Source organism: Drosophila nasuta, chromosome 3 (genome assembly GCF_023558535.2).
Source record: "Drosophila nasuta strain 15112-1781.00 chromosome 3, ASM2355853v1, whole genome shotgun sequence".
In the NCBI taxonomy this organism is placed as follows: Eukaryota; Metazoa; Arthropoda; class Insecta; order Diptera; family Drosophilidae; genus Drosophila; species Drosophila nasuta.
Window position 1 is genome coordinate 32,986,919 of NC_083457.1, and position 22,122 is coordinate 33,009,040.

A 22,122-nucleotide genomic window follows, 5' to 3' on the forward strand; every position below is an offset into this window, starting at 1 on the left:
TAGTAATACCTTTATTATTCGTAATTTTCTTTACTTAATATCTATCGTTCTTAGAAATTGTTGAATACTAAATGAATCACAAATGAATAATAACTGAAATTAATTAATGGCAAACTCTGACTAAGATTATTATCAATAGAAACGCAAAGAGAAGTATACTAAATAAAATATTTTTCATGGTAAATCTTCCTTTGACTATCAAGATAATTATACCCATTTCTTGGCCATATTTAATAAGTACGTGGTATCAAAGTGCACAATCAATGTGAGTGAGCAAACTGCGAAGCTCTAGAGTCAATAGTTTGATAAATACTATATTCTATATATAGGAAAGTAAATGTACTTTGTAAATTGTGTACGAATGTTTTTGTCAGTCCATGTAAGATTACAAAGGTATACTAATTAAAGATAGTTTGATTCTATTAACAATTAAACAAACTTAGTTTTTGTTGATTTTGCTAATCTTGTATTCTATTAAACGTATTATTATAGCGAAACATTTTTTATATTTGCTTTGCAAATTTTTAATGTGTAACTGGAAGACATTAAACTTTGCATAGTCATAATTTCCAGACAATATAAAGTCATTTACTGCTTTTTAATGTGTCTACTGTGGAGTTAGAAGCGAAACCCATTTGATAAAGCACTACAACAAGCATAAAGATAAATTGCAGATGGAGAAAGAGAAAGAGAGAGTCAGAGAGATAGAGACAGAGAGAGAGTTGATAGCAGTTGAGACGGCTTCTGGATCAGTTTCCGTTATTTTAAAAGGATCGCTTGGGGTTTTTAAGACCCTCGGGAATAGCGTTCGGGGTTTCACTCGCAACGCAGTTGCAAAACTGTCGATAAGAGTTTTTGGAGGTGGAAGAAAGGGAGGAAGAGACGAGGCAATGATAGAAGGCAAAAACGAGTGATGGAGTGTGGCATGACAGGGACAAGAGTGAGCACAAAGAGTCATACAGTGGTTGTTATCTGAAACAACGGTTTCCAACTAAGTTTAAAAACAACAGTTAACTGCGTGATAAGATTTCAGCGCAACAAACTCTATAGTATACAAAGGGGAATCATAGACAAAAATGCACTTGTCTAGGCAATATGCTATTTTTGTCAACTGCTCAAAATACGAAAATACGAAATCATAGTTACTTGACGGCCGGAACATGTTGACACTACAGATACCCTGTAATCAGGGCAAATAATACAAAACTAATTCGTGCATCTGTAGCAGCTTTTAATCGCCAACTCACTGATAAAAGAAAAGACCTTAGTTTTGCATAAAAGTTGATAACTAATGTCGCACCGTTTAAACGACTAAAACACTTTACAGTCAGCTATAATAAATATCATACACTTGACTAAGATTCACCAAAACTGATCTGTACATATAACGCTTTAATATGTATAAATATTGATAGGTATTATCTTTTTCATCGATTTAATAGCGTATCTAGAAAAAACTATTTGAAAATGTATTAATGTCTAAAGTCTATAGAAATATCGTAAGTTCTTTATAGATTGCATATATTACAGCTAACTATAAGAAATATAAAAAAACATATAGTGTAATTTATAAATGTATAATATCTAACTTGTTAAAAAAAACAACCAAAGAATATTTTGGGTTTTTTATAATCCTTAACGATTACATTGCAATCAATAAAAGTAATAATATAAAGTGATTCGTAGTTAAACTTTTTGGTACGACTGTGATATCCATTGTTGCGCTATAATATTGTTATGATATTAGTTTATTTTGCATTCTTTTCATGTTTGTTTGTGCTTTGAATTAACATTTTGCTGCCGACACTGAAGCAGCAGAGAGTCATGGTCAATTTCGAGACTGATCAATGAGCAAACTAAACTTTGTAACACGCACATAAAGCCCAGGCAGGAATCGCTCTTTGAATTTAATGTACACACATACACAACACACACTCGCACACACACGCAAGTACTACATATATAATGTACTTGATTAGCATTGGAGCTTTGTTGACTCTGAACGGCGTAGATGTAAAATAAAGTCGCAAATAGCACTTTACTTATAATACTTAATAAACTCACACATACGTAGCTACGTTTCGCACATAGGTATTTTTCAAAATTTTGCGTTCTACGCACACATACATATGCGTACTCGCACACATACATATTTACAATTTTGCATGGCTACTTGCGCAACTTGACAACCAGCTGACAGTCGAGCGCGCGTTCTCTCTCTCCCCATAGCTCTCTACACACAAACTTATACTCCAAAACTGCTGCTGTTGCTGCTGCTCTCCCGCTTGCGCTCTTTTTTCAGTGACAACGCAACAGAAGAAGAAGCACGCTCATCATCCATTCCCCACTCCTCGCTTCGCATTTTTTATTCGTTTATATTATAAACTTAATGTTGTATATACATACATATATGCATGCATATGTGTGAATTTATGTATAATTTATCTACACACACCATTTCGCATTTTGGCAATTAAACATTTCAGTTTTAATTCAAATTGGAAGTTTTGCTTATTGGACTTACATATTTATCGAAATGATTACATACAACATGCGTATGTCTGCATTTAACATATGTTTGTATTTATTTGGCATTCACATTCACTTATGTATTTACATACACTGTATGTACATATATGTATGTTTGTTTTGTAATTATGTAGATGAAACTGTGCTCAAATTTGTCATCACTTTGCCGGTTGCCTTTTCTCAAATACCGAAACGCGACGCGTGCATCGACTGCTTAAGTTAAGCTAAAGCAGCAGTATCTTTGTTCACCTTAACAACCGGCGTGTTGTTGGGATTTTAGATTTTTTGATTTCATTTATCACCTGGGCACCTTCACTACGACACACTCCGCAAATTTGTGAATAAAAAATATAAAGAAAACTTTGCTCGATGCACTTTTTTAACCGATTTCAGTTCGAAAAGCGAGCAAAACAACGTCCGCAACAACGCACAACCAAAGAACGAACTCCGCGCGCGCGGGTGACTAGCGGTTAACTGATCGAAAGGCGTTCCATACAGCTGGTGGCATGGTAAATGAAAGCGACAAGGTGACGCATTGCGCATGCCCGTAAGAGCAATCAAAATAGTGAAGTCACAAATGTATTTTCAGTAGCGTAAGTTTAAAACTCAAGAAGAAAAACTTGCATTACTATTGAGGTATTATCTTATCTAAAAATGTAATAAATATTTTATTGTTTTATTTATTGTTGATGTAGCCCTGGTAAGATTTGTTAACGACCTCCTACTAGCTGAAACTCAAAATATACCAAAATTAAAAGCTGCCAACGGCTGCAGCGATAAATAGTTGTGCATAATTAGACAACACTAGAATACTGATCAACACAAACAGTGTGACCAGTTATTATCTATGTTGTTTGGCATAACCGTCATTTGGAATAGATTATTTGATAATAAAACAACATAAACATGTTCGTTCCTTGTTTTGATAAATAGCTACAACAAAATATAAATGGTAAGTATGGGCATAAGTATACCTCCATCAATTAGTGTAAAATATAAAAATCTATGAAATGCATATAATTTAAGCCGCGGTTGGCGATAGAAAACAACAATTAATCGAGACGTCTCCACTTGCTCTCTGGATTGTATGTGTTTGTGTGTGTGCAATCTTGATTAGATTGTGCATACATTTTAAATTCAATTGAAATCTATCAGCTACAAACATTTCGATTGCGTTTAATCAGCAGCAAGACAGCAAAGTGATTAGCGATGGCCTCCGCAATGAAGCCAGTGTTGTGTGTCGGCTGCACAGTTATCGACTTTGTCACCATTAGCGCCAGCTTCCCCAAGGAGGACACCGATGAACGCTGCCTCGATGGCAATTGGCAGCGTGGAGGGAATGCCTCCAATGTCTGCACTGTGCTCCGATTACTCGGGCTCAAGGTCGATTTCTTTGGCGTGCTAAGTAAATCGGATGGATTTCGTGTACTGCTCGATGATTTGCAGCGACGTCAAATTGGTGTCCAACACTGTCCCATGTCGGAGAAGGATCCGCCCTTCTCGTCGGTGATCATTGCCCAAGACACGGGATCGCGCACCATTGTGCACTGCAACAAAAACTATCCGTATGTGACGTGGGAAGACTTTCGGAAGATCGATCTCAATGAATATGGCTGGGTGCACTTTGAGGCACGTCATCCCAAGGAAACTATCAAGATGATCGAAACCGTGCGACAGCATAATGCGCTTCATGACACTAATATCAAGATCTCGTTGGATTTTGAAACATTATATGAGAAGAATCTGAAGCTCTGTCTGTCGTGTGATTACGTTGTCTTCTCCAAAGATTTGGCCAGTCGCCAAGGCTGGGAGACGGCATGCTCCGCCTGCTCGCACTTGGTCAGCGCCTTAACACCCAGCAGCGTCAACATTATTTGTCCCTGGGGCAAGGAAGGCGCAAGCTGTGTCGACTCTTTCCACAACTACAGCGATGTGCCCGCCCATGAGCCGGATTCAGTTGTGGACACGCTGGGAGCTGGGGACAGCTTCATGGCTGGCTTCATCTATGCCACGTATGTAAGCCAGAAAAATCTCCCTGATGCTGTTGACTTTGCCAATCGTGTAGCGGGACACAAGATCAGCGACTATGGCTACGATCACATAGCCCAGATTCAGAAAGACCAAGTTTAAACCATCGAACATAAAATTAATAACTACTGTGTAGAAAAAGCTTTAAACAAAATAATTTAAGTATGGGAAACTACACAGAACAGTTTTTAAGTTGTGGTCTAAGCATTCCAATTGAGATTTCTAATATTTCAACTACAAAAGGATCATATCTAAATCTTTGCTTGTGCAATATCCTAAAGATTTTAAAGAGATAACAATATGAAAAAATAGAATAATTTACAAGAGAATCAACAAATTGAAGCTATATGTATCGGAATTTGACATATTCAACTAACGTATATCGTGTTCGTATATAAAAATCTCGAAGAATGAATGCGTATAGTAATTTATCAATTAATAGTTTTGCCAATTTTTGTTTTTTAATTATTTGTAAATATTGTTATGAAATAAAATTTTGGAAGAACCATTCAAAAGAGTCGGCAAATTTAACAAATTTTTTAGATTGCTAACGGCATTAAAGATCACTAATTCTGAAGATCTGTTTTGTTGATGTGAAATGTCAGTTTTAAATATCTTCTGCACTTCAATAATGTAATAATAAGATTATTAAGCATCGAAGTTCATTTGTCCTCCGTATATATAAGTAAATCCATTTGTGCTGATTTATATATTGCCGTTGCTTTTAGGATTGCTCAAAACTATAGCAATGCAACGCGTTAAATTTGCTAATATATGATCATAAAGCTTTACGAAACATGAAAGCCAATATATAATAGAATTATCAACATAATGCAGCTATAAATTATATGTATAATAGTATGTATTGTTGTTGTATTGTAGATGGGTTCGATATATCCACTCTGCAACTCGTAGCTTATAAATTTTCCGAAAATGTACAAGTCAGTGTCTAGATCTGATGTGTCGAGTGTCTGGTGTCTGTAGCAACTATGTATAATAATAACTAGAATCTATGTGAATTTGGTAAAGTCTGCACGCTGATCGTCAATGTCCGAGGACGAAGCGATGCCGCCGCCGCTGGAAGTGTTGCCGCTTTGCTGCTGTTTGCTTTGTTGCTGCTTGACTTGTTGTTCAATTAGCTGGAAAATAGGGAAGTCAGTAATAGAAGAATTGTATAAATTTGCTATCAATCCTCACCTGAGATCGCAAGCGCTTCAATTTGCGCAACCTTTCCAACCAGTTCGAGGCGTATGGATTCTTCTTCTGCACGCTCTGATAGACCAGTGAGGCAAGCTGCAAGAAGAGATTGAGAATGAGTTTGGGAGTTGCATTTGTTAAACAAATTTAAGACTTACATTGGCATGAAGTGCCATCTGGCGGGCGAGCAAAGGCGCACTGCGATCGGAAACGATGCGAGGCTCTGGATGGCAGACAAATTTGGAGATCTCGGAACGCGCTTTCACATAAACCCGATTGGAGTTGAGCTCCAGTGGCTCAACAATGACGCAGGCGTAGTTAAAGTGGCCCTGCAAATAAAAGGAATATATTTAAATGCCATCGAAGCATTTGAGAAGTGAACATCTTACCGATATGGTGGTCAGATTGTACTCCTCGCCGCTCTCGTTGTAAATGATTTTGACGAAATCGTTGCCAATGTGCTTCTTCTTTTCGTTGCAATTGGGATCATCCTGTAGATTCGTGGGCATCAACGTGGCCACATGGAAGGTGACCTGCAAAAGCAATGAAAGATCAACAATAAAAACGAATTCTTCGTGCTTGAAATAACTTTCACTTCACCTGCAGTATATCATCCTTCCAGATGTAGGCAAATTTGCCATCGGCTCCACTCTTGTCCAGACCAATAAACAGATTGTTCGCCTCGGCATCTTTGAGGCTAACCAAGGTGCCAATGCTGCGCAAAAAGTCCACATAGCGTGTGCTGCCGTGAGAGTTACGCAAGATTTCCACCTCGTTGTTGCACTGATTGGGACCCACATAGAGCACACCGATCTTGTGCGTCTCGAAAGGCGGCACAAGATCGAGCAGCGACAATGCGCTGGATTGCTCGGGTCCTACCTTCAGCGGCGTCTCGGTGACTTCCAGCTGCCCGGTGCTGTAGAGTTGCAGGAACACAAAACTGGGATTCATGCACAGCTTGGCGCTTATCGGTGGTTTGGTCGCGCCAAAGCTCCGAAAGCTGCTGACAGCCGGCGCCGGTGGACGCGCTTTCCCATTGTTCACCTCACGCACCACAGAAATGGTCTTCGATCGGCCACGCATCATATCTCCGCCTCCATTATTGTAATCGCCATCGTTGTTGCCGCCACTGCTGTTGGATTTGGCCAATCCCAGCGAGGCATTGACATAGCTCGTCAACTTTGCGGCCACGGGAGCAAGCGTCTGCTTGGCAGCGCTGACTGCCGCCGGCGCAGCGGCCGCTGGCGTCGCCACTTGGCCAGGTGAGAGCGGTGGCTTGCCCAGCTTGAGCGACGATGCCGAGGCGGAGGTCTGCACCTGTGCCACCTGGCTGCTTACATCATCTGCCGAGTGCTGCTTGGGTGGCAAAGTGCCCGCTCCCGCTCCAGCTGCGGCAGCTGGTTGCAAGCCTTGTGCCTGGGGTGGAGTGGAGCCGGCAATCTCTTCGGGTATTGCCTCACAGCTGACGCGCATATCTTTGGTGCTGTACTGCACGTTCTTCTTCTTGGCTCCCGTGGCGGGCAGTTGTGGCTCCTGCTCGTGAAGCACCATCTCCGGCTCCAGCACGCCACCCATACTGGATAAGGGAGCCGGTTTGGCTGCGAGGATTGCCTGGCGCCAACTGGAACTCATCTCGGGACTGGAGTTGACGCGTCGCACAGGATTGCGAGCACGACTCTGGGCATCGCCAAAGGCCAACACATCGTCATCTGCCTCGCCATCGCTCACCGAACCGCTCAGTGCTGCATCCTTGCCCCGTTTGCCCGCCATGCGAGCCATGGGTATATCGATGGCAGCTGTGCCGCCGATGCCGCTGTTGCTGGCAATGCTCACCGAGTGGTGGATCTCCTCCTGGCGTTGCAGAGCACGCGCCTTGGCCATCATGCGTTTACGCATCTCGCTAGCAGTTGGCGTGATCTGATCCAGTTCCTCTACTGGCTCTTGGCGAGCTGCCTGCTGCTGTTGCTCCTTCTGTAGCTGCTGCTGTTGCTCCTTTTGTAGCTGCAACTGCTGCTGTTCCTGCTGTTGTTGTTGCTGCAACAGCTCCTGTTGCGGCTGCATCAGATTGTCGGGCCCAAAGACGCCGCCATGCGACGTGGGCAGAAACATGGATACCATGCTGTTGAACGGCAGATCCTGGCCAAAGCAATCGCTCGTTATGGGATTCTGTATGCGTGTGATCCACGAAATGTTGCCCGTCGGCCGCCTTATGTAAATCTCCGCCCAGCCAGTGCAGGAACGCACACACACCGGCTGCTGCACAAAGGAGCCTTGAATTGAGCCACCTCCAGGACCCATGCTGGCTGTGGACAACGACATCGAGTTGCCCAGCAGCGATGTGTTGCTACCTGTGTGTGAACCCTCGACCAGATTGCTGGCCTCCGGATTGGAACCGCGTCGTGAGTACGTGTCCAGCGATGCTGTTGAACTGTTCGAGATCTGCCGATGCGGATGCGCACCCGAATTGGAGGCCGATGACGATGAGGTTTGCTCTGTGCTGCCCGCGCTCTCGTTACCGCTGCTGTGCTGCAGACTCAGCTTCGTGTAGCGTCGCTCCTGCTCCGGCGACAGCGTTGGTTGTCCCGCTCCATCGTTAAGGTTCTTTGAGTTGAGACTGATGCTGGGCGCTTTGCCCAGCTGCGTGCAACGCTCGCAGAGTCCGTTGCGGGTGGGACCCGAGGGACAGCCCGAGGTGGTGATGGTGATTAGATTGTGACCCACCAACCACGTCTGCGAGACGCCATCCTTCAGCAGATAATCAATTGCCGGCAAGCTAAGGAAATTGTAGTTGGTTAATAGCATTATTAGATGAATTAGTAATAGGTTTTTAAATATTAAGAGCAGACGATTTAACTAGATATATTCAGAAACGTTTAAACAATAGGTAAAATGTTTAAACATGGTAAAATTATTTGACGAGACTCGATTCTGCTACCGGTCTTTTGATCTAAGCTCTTCCTCTCTGTAAATCTACCTCTTAAGGTCATCCGCTCTCCGGTCTAAGCTAACCTCAGGCGTTTCTGTCATTAAAACTTAATTTTTCTCAATCAAAACAATTAAGTTAAATATGAACAGTTTAACCTCCATCATTTCGACTTCATTAAGTAGGGAAGATGTCACTACATAAATAACGAATTTCCGATAATTTGCAAAAAATATTGTTTTAGTTCAACGCATTACAAGTCTTATTTTTAAATTTTGCTAATTATATGCCTTACTAACAGTACTTTGTTAAAATGTGTAAATATTTTTAGTACATTATGTAAATATTTTCAATAAAAATATTCTACTTATTCAAAATAATGTTAATTAGATCTATTTACTTACCGCTTAGGCAACGCGGGGCATGGCGAGAACGTGTGACGCTCCAGAAAATCGAAGCAAGTCTCGGCGAGCTCAGCGTGAAAGGTGCGCAAACTGTTGTTCATCAGTGGACGCATCTCAGAGTCATTTCTGGTCGCTGCACTGTTTCGGCTGCCACGCTCTGTTAAGCTGGTGCTGCGCTTGCGATTCGATGAATCCTCATTCACGTTGAGCGAGTTGATGTTCACAATATCATTGTACAACATTTGTGCATTCGATTGCATCGACTGTTAAAGGCAAACAAAAATTTGTTAAATAAGAGAAAACATTGACTGCTAAACTGCAACTTACCGATTTGATGTAGCCCACAAAGTTGCGACGCTGCTCGAGCTTGCACTTGAGAAACCAGCCGGCGATGACGTGATGCGCCAACGACACGGTGTAATGATCATAGCGATGCGGTTTGGTGTAAGTCAACGACAAAGCAAACACGTACATATTCTGCTTTGGGGTGAAGTTGGAGAAGAGATGATTCGACAGATGGATCAGCACTGGAGGTGGGAAAAGAAATGATTAAGTATGCGATCGCAGTTTTGTCATTAAAAATAGAAGATATCTTAAGCGGTATAGGAGATTGAGTATATCAAAAATATGCTTCTAGTCAATCAAATTAATTATCAAGTGAGCATTAAATACCACAAGCATTTTTGCCTAGGTCTGTAAGGTACATTGTGAGAGGCGTTCTATTGAAAATTGAAATAAACTCGAGCTGTACTCTTAAGTAGAAAATCTTGGCATCAACTTTTAAGTGCTGTCAGCTATAGACGCTAAGATTCGAAAGGATATCATTAAATGTATTAGTGGATATACACATGCTTCTAATAGGGTTAGTAAATTTTGCTCTTGCCTGAAGCTTCCCCTATTTCACGACCACAAGTTATTAATATTCAATTCAAATATCCACTACTTACGTGATAGGAACTCCAGAACGGGTATAGCCACTGTGTTGGTGTCGGACATGCGGCTCATCTGGAGTAGCACATCGGGCAGGGTGCGCATCAAAGCGTCGGGCATCTCGAGCATCAGAATGGTGAGCGTGTTGATGCACACACTGGCCGAGTAGGTGCCCGTGAGGATGCGTGACTTGAGAGCGGCAATGATCTTGTTGTGATGCGTCGACTGCATGCACTCGTAGTAGATGACCAGCGAGGCGATTGCCTGAAGAACAAGAGCATCAAACTCGTCGGTGGGTCGCTTGAACTTATTGGTGCTGCTCGAGTTGATTTTGAACAAAGTTTTGGCCAGCTCTTCGATGTCGTTGCCCTGAATCAATGCCTTGTTCTGCAGCACCTTGGGCAGCTCCTTGATGACCAGCTGAAAGACCTGATAGTCCGTGTCCTGTTCGAGACAGCGCACAATCAATTTGCAGGCGCGACGTATGGAAATGGTTGTGGTTTGTGTTTGTGGTGGCAAGGCGGAATCGATGCCCAGATAATGACTGAACTTGACCACGTCGCTATTGCCCTCCGGATAGCCAATGTGATAGGAGGAATTGGCTCTCGCCTTCAGCATCCAGTTGAAAATCTGCAAGGCAACAAGTGAATTAGGTGACAATTATTGTAACAGCTTCACTTCACTTACCTTCAAGCGCACTATGCTCGCTTGCTCAAAGACCTTGGGTCGATCGTAGTGCAATTCCAAGTGATCCATGAGTATATTGAATATCTTGATGGCATGCGCAGCTGGCAGACGATGTAGCTTGACCACAAACACCTCAATCAAACCGCTGACTGCGGCCACAATGTCTCCAATCTCCGTCTCGCTCTTCACAATGACACTGTTGCCCAACTCCGAGGGCAAACCCTCAGACGCAACCTGTCGCATGTGCTCGAAGGGTCGATTGATGAGGGTCTCCAGTATGTCGAGCAGTTCCATGCATCGCTTGGTGTCGCAATGCACCGCAAAGTTGCACAACGCACGCGCCACAGCCATACGCACTTGGGCACTCGGCTCTTGATGAATTTGCGCCAGCTGCGTGACAACGACTCTATCGAGTATTTCCTCTTCGTAGCCGGAGCGATTCTGGTTCATGATCTGCACCAGCGACTCAATGGTCTTGATGCGCACATTCACATTGGACATGCGATAATATCGCCGCACAAATTGCGTCAGAGTCTGCAGCCATTCGGGTCGTGTGGCAGTCACACGACGTGTGCGATACTCGATCAAGCCCAGCACCGAGGCCTCCGAGCGACGCTCGGCAACGCGTTCGATCAAGTCATAGATGCGATCCACATTGCCAAGAATGGGCGCACGTTCGTCCTGCAGCAGCTTCTCAATGCAGTCGATGTTCTCGTGGAAGTTCTTCTGCAGATGAGCCAAGCTATCGTTGTTAACACCAGAGCGTTCTGAAAAGGAAATTGAAGTTAATTAGGGATACAGATCTTGCTTTGTTGTTAACTTAGATCATTAAATTATAATGAATTAATTTGCGGTGTTTAAAAATAATCCCTAAATACGGCATTTAAGATGGTTATAGTAATAATTAAAAGATTACATGAAATGTTGACAGCAAGAGTGTAAGTACATTTACTTACCGTAATACTCAATGTTATCTACGATGGCCGACATAATATCACAGATGAGATCCCAAATGATCTCCGACAGCTTGTGCTTGGTGATCACCATGCGCACGCTGAGAATCACCTCGTATGTTACTATCACCTGGCGACTCTCTAAAGCCTAAATAATTAATTGAATTAGCAAAGTAAAGTCGAATCTAGAAACTTTAAAAAAAACTTACGTTGAGGAAACCTTTAAGCACATTGGTCGCATAATTCATGGGCGACACTTGGAAGATCATGTTCGAGCCAAAGATGTTGATGTTGAGATGAAAGACGGCGCCACGCAGCAACTGTCCATCGCTGTATTGCAAGCGATCGTTGAGTATGCAGCACATCAGTTTCATGGAATCAAATCCCAGCTGAGTGCCCAACAGGTTCTTCATGATCTGTAAAACAACAGAAAACCAAATCAAGTTAGCATTATTTTTTATACAAACATTTTTAAACAGTTTAGGCCATGAAAAAGCAAATTATTAAAGAGTTCATAACGATAAAGAAGGTGCGTCGCCTGCCCCCCAAAGAGCCACCAGCTGAACCGCCTATGCCACGGCGTGTGCTCGTCGTGGGTCGCTGCACGCTAGACATGATTACGGTCTGCGATGATCATCCCTCGCCAGGAGTAACGCAACGCACCGAAGAAGGTTTCTGGCGTCTTGGTGGCCATGCGGCCAACACATGTTGTGTGCTGCGACGTCTGGGCACCGAATGCGAATTCCTTGGCCAGTTGAGCAGCATTGGCGCCTTCGAGCATCTGTTGTCCAGCTTCCATGCCATGGGCATTGATATCTCGAGCTGTCCGCGCACCGCTCACGATCCTCCGCATCAGAGTATTGTTGTGGTGCGTGGCCAGGAGACACGCACCACCGTGGAGTACTCAAAGCGCAAACATGAGCTGACCTTTCAGCAATTCGTTGGTGCCGTCGACTATCGGAAATACTCATGGATACACTTTGAGGCGCGCAATCCACGCGAGACTCTCCGCATGATGCAAGCGGTGCGCGATTACAATGCACGCAACGAGGATGCAAACATCATAGTCTCGGTGAATTTGGCCAATAAGCGTCCACTTGGACTCCTGCTAGCCAACATGGCAGACTATGTGATCGTGCACCATGGCTTCTTGAAGCTCTATGGTTATATGAATGGACGTGAAGCTGTTTGGGCGGTGCGAGAACGTCTGCTGGTGATGCGCAAGCGTTGGCTGGCTAAACAACCAAAGATTACACCCAGTCCCAATCCAGATGAGCCGCTGCTGGACCCTGATTGCGCGCCTCCAGTGCTCAAACAACCAACAATTATCTATGAGAACTACGAGGAAGGCGCCAGTTGCTTGATGGCCGACGATAGATACTTCAAGGTGGGCGGACAGCAGCCACAAAAGATTGAGGACACTATCGGCGAGCACGACACGTTTGTGGGCGCCTTCATCTATGCACTGCAGGAGATCAAGCTGTCGTTGCGCGATGCGTTGGAGTATGGAACGCGTGCAACGAGCCATAAGATTGCACAGTTTGGTTTCGATTGCTTGCGCTGCATGCCCAAGGATCTAATCAGCTGCTACTATGCATGACACAGCAGAATAAATCCAATTAATAAGCCAACTTACCTTATAGGATGCATGACAGTATCGCACATGGTTCACAGTCCAGCACAATGTGACAATGCATTGATGCAGCGTCTCGCTGGGAAAGATAGTGTAGCCAATTACCAACTCCAGAATGGTCAAGCACTGAAGCCCAATGTCATCGTCCGGCTCAGTGTAGCTCAATTTGCAGGCATTCCTGCAATAGGCCGTTTAGTAAATGACTTTTAAATGATAAGTAATCAATCACTTACTCTACAATTCCCACAAGAATGTCTTTGTCTAGATGTGCTGCATTGAATTTGATCAGATTGATCAGCATGTCCAGATAGGGGGACAGCTGATGGGCCTCTTTCACATCGGGCATCCAATGCAGCATGAATTTGCCAATCTATAAATCAAATTGTGAATTAATATTGCATTAAAAGTAGCTCAGCATCATCTGCGTTACCTTCTCCTCGAAGTTGGTGATGTCTTTACCGTTCTCGGTGAGCGTGATCAGCAGCTTGAGCAGATGCCGCAGATCCTCGCGGGCTTCGTGATTCTGTATGACCAAAAAGAACTTTTCTCGCATCAGCGTAAGGCTCTTGTATTGTGTGTGTATGAGGCGCTTGTAGAAGCTCAAGGCAATTTGTCGCGTTTCCGCCGGTTTATTGGGCACAATCAGATCATTGGTCAAATGCCACAGCTTGGTAATCGATGTCTGCAAAATGTTTTGTTTACATTTGATTGTCCCCCTCTCACTGCCTCTCTTACTCACCTCGTCCAAGTTGATGTTGTGCAAATGCTGATCGCCCAGTTCTTTGAGCATTTTGCAACGTTGCGCTATTGGTTGCTCTGGTCGCAGTTCAATCTCGAATTCTGGTCGCAAGGTGCGCTCTCCCGCTGCCCCTGTTTTGAGACAATTGCAATAATAAACATTTTTCATTATACTTGCTTGACTTGGTTATTTTTTTTGTTGTTTGTTACCTGCGGGTTTTGTTGTCTTTAGAAACATTTTGAACTTGGATTTATCCTTGGAGCTCATCATTTGGTCGTTTTCGTTATTGTTTTCGTTGTACTTGACGTTGTAACAGTAATTAGGCAGATATCTTTAATACTAATGCAGAACCTTTTGTTTCAATTGAAATAACAAAAAAATAATTGAAAATAAGCAATTTGGGCTGGTAAATTAACCAGCGGCTCTCACAGTAGCGGTATTCCTTGCTTCTCGTCGTTGTGATAACGACATCGATAGCTCTATCGATAACTTTGAATTATTTTGCTTATCAATATGTTTATTTAGTTATTTATAATAATTTCCAAATTTAGAAAACAATTTATTAAAAATTGTTCATTATTGTTACCATTTCTAGCCAAGGACCAAGCACGTTTAATGTTTATCAAAGGAAGAAACTGTAACCAGGGCTACAAGTAGTTCATTTGCTCCTTGAGCGAGATATTAACGGTATTTTAATACTGCGAAGTGAATGCGAAATTGGTTACAAAATGTAATTTCATTCATGCTTCCTGCAATTTAAAATTCGACATTTTTATATTAATCTTCTCTCTTATAAAGGTTGAACACATTTATAATTTAGTATTCAAATAATGGCGCCTTTTTCCATGCTTCCGCATGTTATGGTATAATTATAATCGCAAGATTAGCATATTTCGGTATAAGATTTGTGGTCACACTGATTGAAATCTTTCGGAGCGTCTCAAAAAGTTGGATTGAAAAGCGTAAAAGAAAATTAAAAGCGCCATACACAACAAAGATTTTTGCATTAAACGCACCACCCGTCTAAAAAGTACTGTTCGTTAGTCGCCGTCTACTCAAAATTGCATAACGCCAATTGTGGTTAATTTGCTACACACACTATTGGGAAAAACGCAAACGGCGTACATGTGTTCTTAATTGCACTAAAAGAAGGAAAACAACAGTTACTTGTCATTTCATTTTTTTTGACGCATCAAAGAAGGCTAAACAAAGGTGAGTGAGATCAATTTTGAGCATATATATTTTCACATATTCGTCGTAAATATATTTAAATGTACATAGATATTATGTGTGCATAGTGCTATAATTTGTGTAAGTAATAAATATGGTCACAATATTTGCACATCAAATTAATACGATTATATTTACGCGTTCACACTATGTGTACATGCATGTCTGTATGTGTGCAAGTTGGCGCAAGTATTTCTGCATCTGTGTGTGTACTCACACGGACGCTATACGTACGTGTGTGTGCATGTGTGTGAGGTTGACGAAATGCAGCTTTATATGGCCGGTTTTTATCGTATTAAAAAAACTGCTGTTATCGCTCTACATCTTCCAATTGGCGATTTTATTTTCTTGTCTATTAATTATTGTGTCTTAGGCCACCATGAGTTCCACTGAGGAAAACAGTCCAGCAACAACGCCACAGGAGAACGAGCCGACTGGCGATCAGACTAACCCACGGGATTTGGAAAAGATCGAGGAGGAGAAGCTCAAGTCGAAATATCCAACTGGTATGCGTGTGCCTGGTGGACATTCTGCATTCCTTCAAAAACGATTGCAAAAGGGCGTAAGTAGTGCTTTTGAATTGAATGCAATTTGATGAAATGCTTTAATCAAATATGTCTTTAGCAAAAATTCTTTGATTCTGGCGACTATCAAATGGCCAAACAGAAAGGTGGCGGCGTGAAACAGGTGTTTGCCAATAAGGTAACCACCGGTGAGGCGATCCCAACTCCAGAAACGGTGCCTGCTCGCAAAACGTCGATTATACAACCATGCAACAAGTTCTCAACGGCGAGTTAAGCAACAACTTTCATTTGGCGTCGAAACAAAAGCGTCTCACATTCAATCGACGCCTTTCCAAATGCTCTTTACCTAATACATATATAGTCTACTATTTGCTAGATCGGCTGATCTGTGTGTGCACTATGCCGTTTTGCGCTGGCGCTCATTTTGCCGAAATGTTAACATGTCATTCAAGTCTTTTTTTTACTCATATTTGATTTTGATTTCGATGTTTGATTAAATCTCAGTTATATACAGCTATTTACCTAAACAAAACAAGAAAAAATTAACAATTAACTTTAATGTATAATCCTTTAGCATGCTCTAATATATATATCTAATTGCGCCGATATACTATATACCTAGCTTATTATATGCAGTCAATCTCAAAAGAACGTTTAATGTATCATATATAGCACACTTGAATCAGCACATCACTATGCAAAAAAAAAAAAAAAGCGAGAAGTTCTATTTAACCCTGATCGTATGTAGTCGTAAGTTAATTGAAATCATAATAAAATTAAGCTGATACCAGTTCGTATAATTCAAACATTTTGAAAAATTGCCTTTATAGCAGTGTTCTGAATATAATTTTTATGAAATTAAAAGAAATTCACCGAGAGTAAACCATTAAAGAATGCTGACTATAAATTAACACATTGGTTTTTAATTCAATAATTTATCAGAATTTTGAATATTAAGTCTGTGTCTTCAGCTCAGAAATTCAACGATCAACAGAAAGAAAGCATACATAAGTGCTGAAGAGGCTAAAGTCAAATAACAAGTTGTTTGTATACAAGTATTAAATGTTCGAAAACTATTTTAATAATAAAAGTAATTTTATGTATATTCATGAAGTAGGAACAAACTCATTAATGGTTTCGGTTATGTTTCCAGTGTAAGCACGCAACAGCTGATTTGGTGTTGTGCAGTCCTGGAACAAAACCGTTGTTTTAAATATCTTATTACATTTTTGTGTAAGCCCTGGTAATGCATTCCCTTGTAGCCCTAATCGCTATGTCAAATCGACAAGTCTTCCATTATTGTCATAGTTAAGCAAATAATTTGTTTGTTTTTTCAGAGGTAATTAATATGTGAGGGAAAATTCAATATTCAAATAAATTCAAATCGTTCGCGCTTAGTTCTTATCTTGGTATATTTTTGCCCTGTAAAATGGTGAATTTGCGTAATACGACTGTGGTCACATTGTTGTTAGGAAGTTTATTTATTGCATCCACTAAGTGTAGGGATTAGGATAAACCCACACACACACACTATAATTAGTTTGAATGGCTGCATCGTTTGTTTGCAACCACAGCATCTTCAAACTAATCAGTAAGTTAGCTGAATTGCAGTTGCAAGATGAACGGGCCGAAAGTCAAGAACCAGATGCAAATCTGCTGCTGCCTGCAACAGCTGAAGTTTCCAGGCGTCGCGCACAAATCTACGAAGTTTTGCTGCGCGGGAACGCAAAAAGTTATTTTTGTGACAAACTGGATGAATTGCCGCAGTGCAGCAAGCTTTTGAATGACCAGAGTGGTTATTTTGATGCTGAACTGATAACCGATATTACCCATTGCCTGCAAAACATATCCTTTGAGGCAAATGGCGGAAGAAGAAGAGCTCAACTGCTGCTCCTACGATTGGAACGGGCTGGCAGAAATACGTTTGAATCGCAAGTCTTGCTACCGGAGCCATTGCGCTTGAAAAGGACATTTCACAGCGGGCGTCAAGAGTTATATCAGTCGCTCTGCTTTCAGCCTACGGTATTTCGATCCATTCCCCGCAGCACCAAATACCGTACGCCTCGTCTGCTAATCGAGAATGGCAGCAACTCGTATTTTACGCTACGGTCAGCAGGAAAACCTATCGAGAATTGCCTGGAACAAAATCCTTACTGTTCTGCTTGGCGTGAAAGCGTCGCGCGCTTCAAGGAATCCAAGACACTCTCGACTCCATTGCGATATAAGTTGCCGCTTCCGGCTAAGCCCAAGGAAACAATTAAGAAGAAAATCAAGCAAATTACACGACGCCCTGAGAAACATTTTTTCTCGGATTTGAGTCTGTGTAACGAAATTAATTGGCATCGGGATCGAAGTACTAAAGTGTATTTTATTGAGCTGCCCCTCTTGATCGATCACTTAAAAAAGGTTTCAGGTGAGCTTAAGCTTTCTTGTACCTTTAATTTGATTCTTTATATGCTGATCTTTGTTTAACCTTAGTTGGACTGCAATCGGAAACATTTTTGTTGACACCCGATGGTTATTTTTTTCTGCGTCCGCATAGAACAGTGAAAACTCTGCTCCCGAATGTATTGGCTGACTATGCACAGCCTTTTCTGGATGCTGGTCGTGCCTATCTGCGACTCTGCTTTCGTACCCAGTGGGACCTGGATTACGAACAGATAGAGCGTCCCATGAACCGGGTAAGCCAGCGCAAATTGTACAGTTTATGCTCTAAAGAGAGAAAAACTAAAATAATAAATCAAAAGTGGACCTTTTAGTAAGAATCTGAATGATGTAATTAAGATACAAATTATTTTTTACAGACAATGCGCCATGCAATTATTGCTCTTATGTCGAATAGTCGAACGTTTTTGCTCTCGCAGCCAGCCAAGAATTTATCCGAACTGCTCCATAGTGCCACTCCCACCATGCGATTGTTGCAACAAATTGATCAAATGTTTCAGAACGAACCCTCTGGTAAGTCGTGAATATGAACGATATGTTTGTTTGAATTTGAATTATACTTAATTTCCTAGCAAATATTGCAAATGGTGCTACTGGTGCCAGCCTGTTGAGCGTAGTTTGGTCCGAGATTGATGCCTGCGTCAACATACAGTACCTGCAAATATTAATGTACCTGCTGAGATTGATCTGTGAGACATACTATCGTCAGTTGCAGCGTTGGCTCTATGAGGGTGAACTCGATGAGCCATTCAACGAGCTATTTATTAGCTCCACAAAAGGCTTGGACGAGCAGAGCAAAGAGTTCTTCGATAAGGGTTTCAAAGTGCATAGCAATATGGTTCCCGGATTTCTTGCGGGCAATGAGCAGGCCATTGTTCAGTGTGGCAAGTATAGTCGACTACTAAAACGCTACAATGCTCAGGTGAGTTAACAGAATATGCAGAAAATCAGCTAAATCATAATGTAATTGTCTTTTCACAGAATGCACTTTTCAGATGGAAACCTCCCAACTTGTCCGTGTGTTTGACGGAAGAGCAATTGACAAATATGCAAAACAAGTTAAAGTTCCACTATAAATGCTTTCTGGAAAGCATCACGCCATTCAGCATGCAAAGCATGCTCGAGGAGCGCACTCTACACAGCCATCGTTTTGGCAATCGCATGTGGAGCTGCACCCAAGAGCGTATTGCGGACTGGGAGGAGAATCAGCGGGAGTTGCTGTCAAAAGCGAACGAGGGCAAACAACGTCGTTATGCGGAGTTCAACAATGAGCGAAAGGAGGAGGAAGAGTCGCGTTTAGAGCAACGACGCCAGGAGATTGTTGCAGAGCTCATGCTTCGCGAGAAATGTGAGCAGCAGAATGAAGTGCGGCTGCAACGCGAGAAATTGGCGTTGGAGAAGCAAATTGCAACCTTGCAACAAATTATACAGCCATCTTCGGTCAATGTTGTTGAAGTCAGTCCGGATGGAAGTTCTAGCAGTGGACGCAGCTTCGTTTCCTGCTGTGAGGAACTTTCCTCGGAAGCCAAAACTGCTGAAGATCTTGCTATAGAGGAGGATTCAAAGGAAGAACTCGAGGCAACAGAATCGCAAGAAAAAGGAGAAACGGGACCAGCAGATGAGCAGAACTCTAATGTGCTATTCACAAAAGAAAATCCGAATTGTCAAGAATCAGCTACAGAAAAGAAAGATCTCGAGGATAAAGAAGTCTCTCAGTTACCCATGAATCTCGAGCCATCAGATGTGCAGAATTCTAATGCGTTGGTCACGGAAATCGATCGGAATCGCCAGCGCAATATATCCTCGGGCCAGTTTCTGGAAAGCCAGACGCAAGTGGAGCTGCGTCAGAACACAGCCACTCAAGGGCTGACGGATGCGGAAAGCAATCGATTGCGAGTGCTTAACTGCACAGATGTGACGGCTCAAGTACCTGCAGATGAGACAACTAAAAAGAAGGTTTTAACAGATGCTGAAAGCAATCGCCTGAGAGTGCTCAACTGCACGGAATTGACGGCTCAGCTGCCCACAGATGTCAATATGAATGTTGAGGACTTAAGCGAATTGCAGCGCAATCGGCAGCGAATGCTGCATCATCAGCACTTTGACACTTTAAATGGCGTAACTCTTAGAGAGAATAAAACCGTGCTGCATGTAGAAAAGGACTCAGAGAGTAATCTTAAATTGCACTTGCCATTGGAGCCTCACAAGCTGTTTGTGGAGCCTACTTTAGACACAGCAACGCCTATGTCAACCACATCGGATATCGAGATTGAGCTATGTATACCAAAAGAAACGATTGATGCGGCCAACAACAATGTCAATGCAGCAGTCGAATGTAAGGATGTTGAGGAGCGTCGAGATGATGATTCAAAAATATGCGAGATGACGCCGAAAAAGTTGCCGAAGAACCCGGAAATGACAAGGAAAGCTTTTAACTGGAGTAAACCTGTTTTCCAGCTTCATCATAACGAGCTTTCAAGTCAATCTTGGCGCTTTCAATTGCCCAAAGAGCATAATCCTTTTCTGATCAAGCGATATGTGGAGCAGTCGATATTGTTGCCGTTGGATACCCATTTGTCGCTGCTACGCAACGAAGTGCTGCGCATCTTCGATGACCTCAATGTGTATGAGCATTTTTGCCAGCTGCGAAACTATTTCTTCTTGCTGGATGGGGAGTTTGGCACAGCGCTGGTTGGCGGCATTCTGGAACGCATTGAAGCGGGCATGGAACCGCGAAGTTTATGCCAAAAGGGCACACTTGATATGATTTTGAAGAATGCTCTTGGCCGAAGTGCAACTGAAGCTACAGGTGCGGCAGCTGTGTTCGTTGAGAATCTCACTTTGATATGCTCAAACATTCCGGAATCTTTTGATCTGATGAATATAGATGTGATGTCCATATTCACTTTGGATTGCAAAGCTGATTGGCCACTCAATTTGGTCATAAGCGTAGAGACTATGCAAAAGTATACACATATCTTCTCGTATTTGCTGAAGCTGCGTCATGTCAGCTTTATGCTTGAACGTACCTATCAACATCTCCAGGAGTTGTCCAAGCTCCACGGCAAGGCAATTCACATGGCACCACAATATCGTCACTTGCAATTGGTTCGTCGCAAGCTGTCGCATTTTGTACTCACATTGCAAAATCATTTGGAGACGAATGCACTGCAGGGCACTTGGCGAACCTTTAACGATAAACTCCGCAAAGTGGAAACTGTCGAGGAATTATATCAACGTCACGTCGAATATGTAAAACAAATTGTTTTCATCTCTCTGCTGAACCGACAAAGCGCAAAGTTTCGAAATACAATTGACAGTATTCTAGTGATTGTTTTACGATTTTGCAAGTGAGTTGCAATTGCACATCTAATTAATTTTAATTTTTATTATTACTATTTTCTTTTGTTTCAGGATCCTGCACTCAAAATCATTTGTCTTGGACCAAAATCAAGAATTTATTCATCCGCGTTATAAGCGTTTAGTATTTGAAGAAACCGAGTTTGAAAAGTTTATGCTTTATGTTATTTATCTAGGCAATAAGATTGATGCGTCTGGATATAACGAGAAAATTGTTGAGCTCATAAGTATTATCAATTTTAATAATTATTATAATATAACAAATGGCCCAAAATCAAATTAATTAAAATGTTAAGTAAATGCTTAGATAAACAAATGCTTATTGTATAAATAAATCATGTGCTAAATAATAAAAATACACCTATATTGAAAACTCAAGGTACAATTTCATAATTTGGAGCTCTTGTTTTATATATTCTCCTGTGGTGAGCACTGTTTGGATTTCACCTTGATAAACCGAATATAAATATACCAAAATATATGGAAAAATGAAAAATATACCTAATATTAAAAAAGGGAACTAAAAAAAGTGTATTTTGG

The 22,122-nt window shown here is 42.0% G+C and overlaps 5 protein-coding genes across 11 annotated transcripts in view; 3 read left to right on the forward strand and 2 right to left on the reverse strand.

The window, feature by feature from the left end:
* Positions 1–3,009, reverse strand: part of LOC132790794 (pleckstrin homology domain-containing family G member 5) — a 32,330-nt gene extending 29,321 nt beyond the window's left edge. For all 3 annotated transcript variants that reach the window (XM_060799492.1, XM_060799489.1, XM_060799493.1), the window contains exon 1: positions 2,525–3,009. The gene's annotated coding sequence lies outside the window, so the exon portion shown is untranslated. The remainder of the gene's footprint in view (positions 1–2,524) is intronic.
* A 365-nt stretch (positions 3,010–3,374) lies between these two features.
* On the forward strand, positions 3,375–5,576 carry LOC132790796 (ketohexokinase). 3 transcript variants are annotated; one of them, XM_060799496.1, is made up of 2 exons: positions 3,375–3,481; positions 3,556–5,576. In XM_060799496.1, the coding sequence occupies exon 2, from the start codon at positions 3,739–3,741 to the stop codon at positions 4,657–4,659; it is 921 nt and encodes a 306-aa protein (XP_060655479.1). In that variant the 5' UTR covers positions 3,375–3,481; positions 3,556–3,738; the 3' UTR covers positions 4,660–5,576. The 3 variants fall into 3 exon arrangements, with proteins under 3 accessions (XP_060655479.1, XP_060655480.1, XP_060655481.1); XM_060799497.1 differs by having other exon boundaries at positions 3,386–3,481; positions 3,714–5,576; XM_060799498.1 differs by having other exon boundaries at positions 3,398–3,481; positions 3,717–5,576.
* On the reverse strand, positions 5,557–14,461 carry LOC132790793 (tuberin). Of its 2 annotated transcripts, XM_060799488.1 has the most exons (16): positions 14,233–14,461; positions 14,024–14,154; positions 13,715–13,966; positions 13,518–13,654; positions 13,288–13,462; positions 11,861–12,067; positions 11,655–11,799; positions 10,699–11,465; positions 10,029–10,641; positions 9,409–9,608; positions 9,082–9,344; positions 6,355–8,527; positions 6,144–6,287; positions 5,913–6,083; positions 5,755–5,850; positions 5,557–5,696 (listed from the first exon to the last, which is right to left on the reverse strand). In XM_060799488.1, the coding sequence occupies exons 1-16, from the start codon at positions 14,291–14,293 to the stop codon at positions 5,568–5,570; spliced, it is 5,664 nt and encodes a 1,887-aa protein (XP_060655471.1). In that variant the 5' UTR covers positions 14,294–14,461; the 3' UTR covers positions 5,557–5,567. The 2 variants fall into 2 exon arrangements, with proteins under 2 accessions (XP_060655471.1, XP_060655470.1); XM_060799487.1 differs by having other exon boundaries at positions 13,715–14,154.
* A 466-nt stretch (positions 14,462–14,927) lies between these two features.
* Positions 14,928–16,688, forward strand: LOC132790798 (cAMP-regulated phosphoprotein 19). Of its 2 annotated transcripts, none has more exons than XM_060799501.1 (3): positions 14,928–15,235; positions 15,627–15,815; positions 15,878–16,688. In XM_060799501.1, the coding sequence occupies exons 2-3, from the start codon at positions 15,633–15,635 to the stop codon at positions 16,049–16,051; spliced, it is 357 nt and encodes a 118-aa protein (XP_060655484.1). In that variant the 5' UTR covers positions 14,928–15,235; positions 15,627–15,632; the 3' UTR covers positions 16,052–16,688. The 2 variants fall into 2 exon arrangements, with proteins under 2 accessions (XP_060655484.1, XP_060655485.1); XM_060799502.1 differs by lacking the exon at positions 14,928–15,235 and adding an exon at positions 15,263–15,334.
* A 259-nt stretch (positions 16,689–16,947) lies between these two features.
* On the forward strand, positions 16,948–21,955 carry LOC132790795 (gamma-tubulin complex component 6). The gene is made up of 6 exons (XM_060799495.1): positions 16,948–18,190; positions 18,256–18,458; positions 18,582–18,735; positions 18,795–19,144; positions 19,204–21,572; positions 21,637–21,955. Exons 1-6 carry the CDS (start codon positions 17,323–17,325, stop codon positions 21,863–21,865), a joined length of 4,173 nt encoding a protein of 1,390 aa, XP_060655478.1. The 5' UTR covers positions 16,948–17,322; the 3' UTR covers positions 21,866–21,955.
* Positions 21,956–22,122: the final 167 nt, after the last annotated feature.

Bases quoted from the DNA above. Each gene is read 5' to 3' on its own strand.
- LOC132790798 (XM_060799501.1), top strand. From the start codon at position 15,633: ATGAGTTCCACTGAGGAAAACAGTCCAGCAACAACGCCACAGGAGAAC. The intron at 15,816-15,877 runs GTAAGTAGTGCT...ATATGTCTTTAG, and splicing joins AAAAACGATTGCAAAAGGGC to CAAAAATTCTTTGATTCTGG.
- LOC132790796 (XM_060799496.1), top strand. From the start codon at position 3,739: ATGGCCTCCGCAATGAAGCCAGTGTTGTGTGTCGGCTGCACAGTTATC.
- LOC132790795 (XM_060799495.1), top strand. From the start codon at position 17,323: ATGGCTGCATCGTTTGTTTGCAACCACAGCATCTTCAAACTAATCAGT. The intron at 18,191-18,255 runs GTGAGCTTAAGC...GTTTAACCTTAG, and splicing joins TCACTTAAAAAAGGTTTCAG to TTGGACTGCAATCGGAAACA. The intron at 21,573-21,636 runs GTGAGTTGCAAT...CTTTTGTTTCAG, and splicing joins ATTGTTTTACGATTTTGCAA to GATCCTGCACTCAAAATCAT.
- LOC132790793 (XM_060799487.1), bottom strand. From the start codon at position 14,293: ATGATGAGCTCCAAGGATAAATCCAAGTTCAAAATGTTTCTAAAGACA. The intron at 11,800-11,860 runs GTAAGTTTTTTT...TTAATTATTTAG, and splicing joins TGCTTAAAGGTTTCCTCAAC to GCTTTAGAGAGTCGCCAGGT. The intron at 5,851-5,912 runs GTAAGTCTTAAA...CTCTTCTTGCAG, and splicing joins AGATGGCACTTCATGCCAAT to CTTGCCTCACTGGTCTATCA.